Source organism: Hemibagrus wyckioides, linkage group LG10 (assembly GCF_019097595.1).
Source record: "Hemibagrus wyckioides isolate EC202008001 linkage group LG10, SWU_Hwy_1.0, whole genome shotgun sequence".
NCBI classification, from domain to species: domain Eukaryota; kingdom Metazoa; phylum Chordata; class Actinopteri; order Siluriformes; family Bagridae; genus Hemibagrus; species Hemibagrus wyckioides.
Genome location: NC_080719.1, coordinates 21,509,001 through 21,515,000, shown reverse-complemented (window position 1 = coordinate 21,515,000; position 6,000 = coordinate 21,509,001). Strand labels below are relative to the sequence as shown.

The 6,000-nt window shown below is 41.4% G+C and overlaps 1 protein-coding gene, 1 non-coding gene and 1 pseudogene across 2 annotated transcripts in view; all 3 read left to right on the top strand.

Moving 5' to 3' along the window:
- The window catches only part of nek7 (NIMA-related kinase 7), a 70,640-nt gene that overhangs the window by 39,938 nt on the left and 24,702 nt on the right, over positions 1-6,000 (top strand). Inside the window, exon 8 of the mRNA XM_058400932.1 lies at positions 329-423. Within this exon, the coding sequence (XP_058256915.1) occupies positions 329-423 (95 nt within the window). The remainder of the gene's footprint in view (positions 1-328; positions 424-6,000) is intronic.
- Positions 4,097-4,207, top strand: LOC131360986 (U5 spliceosomal RNA). Its single transcript, XR_009205938.1, has one exon. It is a non-coding gene; the product is annotated as a U5 spliceosomal RNA (small nuclear RNA).
- LOC131360990 (5S ribosomal RNA) lies at positions 4,208-4,326 on the top strand (annotated as a pseudogene).

The window sequence follows — 6,000 nt, the reverse complement described above, 5'->3', positions numbered from 1 at the left end:
TTTTTGAACTCTGTGATCTCGTCACTATCTGTTTGTCCGTTTTAACGAACCCGGCTTTCTCGGGATGTGAGTTTGTTTCTGTCACTCCTCGCTGTGAGCATGCACGGTTGAGTCAGGATCCCTTTCAGCTCCGAGCTTCCTCTCTGTGCTCTGTAGTCATCCCGGGCGCCTTCTTCTCAATCTGAAGCCCCCATCAATGAAGCATCCATGGGTGAATCTCTCGCCTGTACGATTCCTCACTTAGCAAACCAGACGTGCCTCTAACTTCTGCTTTTCCTCTCTCTCTCTCTCTCTCTCTCTCTCTCTCTCTCTCTCTTTTCTGATCCAGTGGGCACCCCTTATTACATGTCTCCCGAGAGGATACACGAAAACGGATATAACTTCAAATCTGACATCTGGTCGCTAGGCTGTCTGCTGTATGAGGTAACGTATAGAAAACCTTTTCCCATCCCAATACCCTCCTCCCCTTCCAGCAAGTTGCCGCTCCTGTCCTTTTGTGAGATGCAAAAAAAAAAAAAATTGTCTGTCGCCAAAATTACAAGTATGGTTTTCCATTTTACGAGGCAAGCATCCCTGCATGGGAAACCTGGAGTGTGTTTGAATGCTGGAAAGGAAATGTGAATGACGTTTACATGTGTTTTAGATAAGATGTCTCTGAAATGATGCTGCCTGCTTTGATTAAGGCTCAATAAAGCATACCAGGGATTGAGTTCTTGTAAGTTGTGTAAAGGGCAGCAATGTTTTTGAACCGAGATAAATGTTTCATTGAGCATCGAGACCTTTGCTGCAGCGTGCTGTGCCACTGCTTAGCTATTGTAAGCATCTGTCCACTACAGCTAGCTCCTTTACCAGGTTTGTAACACAGTATTGTGCATGTGAAGCATTGTTTTTTTTGTTTTTGCTGTGTGTGTGTGTGTCTGTTTCTCTTGACTAATTAATTGACATAGTCTGAAATAGACAGTATCACATTTATAAATAGCACAATCCTCACCATTATGCAAAACAGCACTTTTGTATGCTATTAAATATTTGTACACGCACACACACACAAACACACACACACACACACACACACACACACACACGCACGCAGACTAGAAATAGACACATTGTTAGTCCAGCACCCATTCTTCCCGGAATCCCCCCGAGTTGCCTTTTTCCCCTCGTCTTTTTTATCCGTGTTGGGGAGCTCACCAGTAGCCGCACCTCCCAAAGTGCCTGGGGCTGAAAAACATCCATCCGAGTTCAGCGCCGCTTGGAGACCGCACTTCTTGGCGCTAATTAGTCTCCCACAATGCACCGGGGCCGACAGTGTGCCATGGGTCAGCCGAGTGCAGCGGGGAAGGGCTGTGATCTCTTTAAGCATCCACTGAAACCAGCCCTGAACACATCGCTCGCTACACTCTGAATCCCCAAAATTAAGCATTCTCTCATCTTGTCCCCCAATCTTTTGGGTCACATGACCTGAGGGAGAATGCTGGGAGGCAATGACTTGACATCTGCTTGAGTGACAGGTCTGATGATGGGCAAACCCGCTGGCGTTGAGCTTGATGCCGGCGCCGAGGCTGAAGTTGTCGGAGCAAACTTGCAGCACAGAGAGTGGCTCATAACACACAGACACAGAGATGTCCAATTTTTTTAACAGCCCCCCAACCCCCACCCCCCAAGTGTTTTCCCAAACGTATTTTGTGACCCAAATACTCTGTCTTGTTAGGCTTCAGATACAAGACTGCCATGTACCACCGCCACGCCAAACAGCAGAAGCGCTAATTTGCAGACTTGCGCCACCTTCCATTGAACTCCATTGATCTTCTTTGTGTGAAGGCCGACCAGAACACAAATAATTCTGCCTTTTGAAAGTATAAATCGTTCAGCCCCTCTGCCTTGGGGTTTTGGGGTCACGAGACCTTGGTTTCAAACCATCAATACCTGCGCATTGTATTCCTGCAATCTGCATCAGTTATTCCGTTTGATGCAGCCTCTCTGTTGGAGCTCATTTATTTGCTCAGCTGATGAGGATGAAGCAGAAGATGAAGGGTCTGTGCTTTCCGTTGCACCTCGGTCAATACCATCAGAGCTTCAGCCGAGCATAGCTTAATATTTCCATTATCGACACCTCACTTTATATTGTGGAGAAAGTTGTATACAAAGCTTTGGGACTTCATCAGAGATGTGTACAGACAAACATTACAGTGTGTTTGTGTATTATTCCCAGACTCCTTTACCCAAAACATCATTAGTGCTAATTCCTGTATTAATTCCTGTATTATGTCTGTGACATAAAGCATCATGTTTAAAAAAAAAAAAAAAGAACAGTTACATCTGGAAGTATTTCGATGCAGTGAATAGCATTATAGCGATGTGTGTTTCATGTGTACAGGAGCAGACATTGACTACAGCTCTGTTTGTAGTGTAGTATGGCTTTGGGAATTTACCCATAATCCCCTACAATGTCTCTATTTCCACTGCCACGTGAGCTGTGCTCTAAAGTACCTGTGCGGAGTTCGGTTGCCCTTCTTACCTTTTCACCATGTGAGCCTGGACATAAGGGCGGAGCTAAAACACTGCAGACTATTGATTGGTCAGACACAGTCATATCCTCTGATTAATTTCTGAGGCTGAAATGTCTTCTCTATTGGCATGAAAATCTTCAGTAGCAGTCTAGTGTAGTGTCAGTGTAGTGTGGGCCAGAGCAGTGTTACCGACGTTTCCCATGTATCCCACGTGACCACATTTTCAGCTCCTTCTTTGTCTCTCTCTCTCTCTCTCTCTCTCTCTCTTTCTCTCTCAGTAATTCTCTTTCTGTGGATGGAGGATGTTAGTGTTCTAAGCATTACAAACTCTGTATGCAAGGCCTCAATATTTTTTTTTGTCCCACTTTAATTTAGGATTAAGGAGAGGACCCCAGGCGTCAATGCCATACAGTGCAGTTGGTTCTGTAACTGCCTGGATTATTTGGAGCCAGATTCTAATTGCTATTTGAACTTGAATAGATTTTTAATGGCATAGAAAGCCCTTTCTACGTTCTCTCTCAGTTCAGTTAAAGCCAAGTTTACATTTACATTGAATTTCAACTATGTGTAGTTTGATCATGATCAGTTTTGGTCGTAACAAACAGTGAAACTGGATCTCTTTCTTGACATCTGGGTCTTTTCTGAAATGTTAGAACTAGTTTTATTTGGGCTTATAGTTGGGATCTGAGTAAACCTGTGCAGGAGGTCATGGTTCTGCTGTAGATCCTCTGAGACAGCAGGATCAGGTCATCAGCCTAGAGGAGAACCTATGGTTCTTATAGTGGAACTTACAGTGGAGTCATACTGTGTGAGCTCAGTGCTGTTGATTCTTGTCGCTTTGCCAGTTGATTACTATATATCTTAAAGAGTAGAGAGCCCTGTATCACATCATTACATTCAGTTTGCTTATTTCCAGTTTTGTTCACACATTTTATAAGTACACTGTTTTTATAATGTTTGTTTGCCTCAATACCACTTTCTGTCATTTGAGACAGTACACCTTATTGAATGAAAGGCTTTTTGGAAAATCTATACAGCAAGCAAATAAACATGGTTTTGGTTGTTATATTTGTCAGTTAGGGTATGTAGTGAAAGATATGGTCTGATGATCTATAGTTTGCTAAAGACATTGTGCTCGGTAAGAAAGTGCTGCTTACACACATGCCTCTGTAAGTGTTTGGATCTGATGTGTCTCCGCTCCTGAATACGGCATTACGGCTGCTGTATTCTGGGTGTAGAAATGACTTACACTCACAGCCGAGTCGAACAGTTTTAGTTAGAAACACTTGCCTTAATCTTGTGATGTGTGTTCTTGATTATTTTGTTCAGGATGGCAGCTTGTCCACTGTTTTTTGGTTTGCATGTCCTGTATTTTATCAGTCACCTCTGTACTAGGCTAGTCTAATGGCTTTTTGTATTTTATAATCCACACTGATCATTTTTTCATATATTTGACTTTGTTCTGGGTTTGGGATTTTTCCAGGTCTCTCCATTTTTCATGGCTGCTTCTTCATGTTCATGTTGTTTTTTGTTCAGAAAATTCCAGCTGTCGCAGAAATGGTTAGAATTTACAGATTCTTCGATAGCTTCTTCTCTTCAGTCACACATAAATCTTTCACTTTTTACTAAAGATTTCCATGGAGAGGAACGTTGATGAGTTGATCTTATTTTTGTGGGCTTTGCTGTTGCAAAATGCTTTCGGCCATACCACTCTGAGAACACTCAGTTTCATCTGATCTTACAAGCTTAGCAGAGTCGGACCTGGTTCGTACTTGGATGGGAGAGCACCTGGGAATACTAGGTGCTGTAAGCTTTTTTGGGGGGTAGTGGTAGCTCAAGTGGTTAAGGCTTTTGGTTGTTGATCGGAAGATCGGGTTCAAGCCCCGGCACCACCAAGCTGCCATTGTTGGGCCCCCAAGCAAGGCCCTCAACCCTAACTGCACCGAGGCACCGTAACATGGCTCACCCTGTGCTCTGACCCCAACCTCCACAGCTGGGAATTGTGAAGAAAAGAATTCTACTGTGCTGTAATGTAATGTGTGGCAATAATAAAGGCTGAAAATGTAGTTTCTAGCTAAATTCTAGTTTTTATCTGAATTTGGATGTATGGTTTAAAGTTCTTGTGAGCTTTGTCTGACATCTTAGATGCATCAGATCTCTCTCAAATTATGATCAGATTAGGACCATATGTACTGATCCAAAAAACCACTTATATCTTCTAATTAAAAATTTGAAAAACAGTGGATGTATGGAATTTCTTTTTGAATGAGACCTCAGGCAGCAGACGGTCAAAAGGATAGAGTGAGCCAAAGCAGGAGATTCTCACTGAGCTGAGAACCTAATGAAATGAAAAGCTACTAAATTGGCCTCATGATTTGTATCACTCAGGGTGTCTTCACTTTACTCTCTTCTCTTTCTCTCTTTTCCCTCTTTTTATGTAATTTTATAGAGGTGATAAGTGTGGGCTCTATAAACATCAAGGGAGGGAGAGATCAGCAAAAGAGCATTGATTTCAGAATTGATTCATCTGAAGGACGTAAATGTTACCTTTTTACAAGAAACACTGTGATAATATTAATGAAGTAGACTGGTAAAGATGGTGGGAAGGGGAAGCTGGTGGTGCAGGGGTAGCTGATCATTTTTCTACGTTTTTGGATCTTAAAATGCTGTGTATTATCGAGTTGGGAATGGGTAGAGTTTTAAAGGTGAATGTAGAAATGAATTTATTAATGTGGAATGTGGTGGAACCTCAGACTCATTCTTCTTAATATTGTAATATAGATTTTGATTGATTGGATGAGTGCAGGATCAGTTAAAGTGGTAATGCTACTGGTGCAGGATTGGGTAGAATATATGTAAGCATTTCAAATAATAATAGCATTAATAGTCATTAATGCCTCTATAATCCCAAGTGGCTACTCTGATCGTCACACAGTGACCACACATTTTTTAATACTGCATCAACAACACGCTCTCAGTATTAATTAGGATTGTTGAAGAACTGGTGCTCTGTTTCGTTAATGTGCCATGAGCTAAAAGTATTTGAATCATGTTGTGAAAAGAGAAAACGTATTATGTTCCAGACTGTACAATAATGTTTAATTAGTTTTTAAGGGACGTTATTGAAGTTTATTATAGTAATAATCTTAATGTTGTTTTTTATCTATTGATTAAGAGAAAACATTTTACATTTTACATTTACATTTACATTTACGTTATTTGGCCCTTATCCAGAGTGACTTACAAAAGTGCTTTGAAGTCTATCAGTGAATCCATCGAGACTGGTTCACTAGGTCACAGACTAAAGATACCATCAACCTAAAAAACTCTGCTGTGAGGAAATATAATATTATTTCCTAATTATACATTATACAATATTTTTTTTAACAAACTGTTAAGTACTAGTTTAAGTGTTTCAGGAAGCAGCAGGTCTTCACCGCTCGTTTAAAGACAGCCAGTGATTCAGCTGTTCAGACATCTAGGAGAA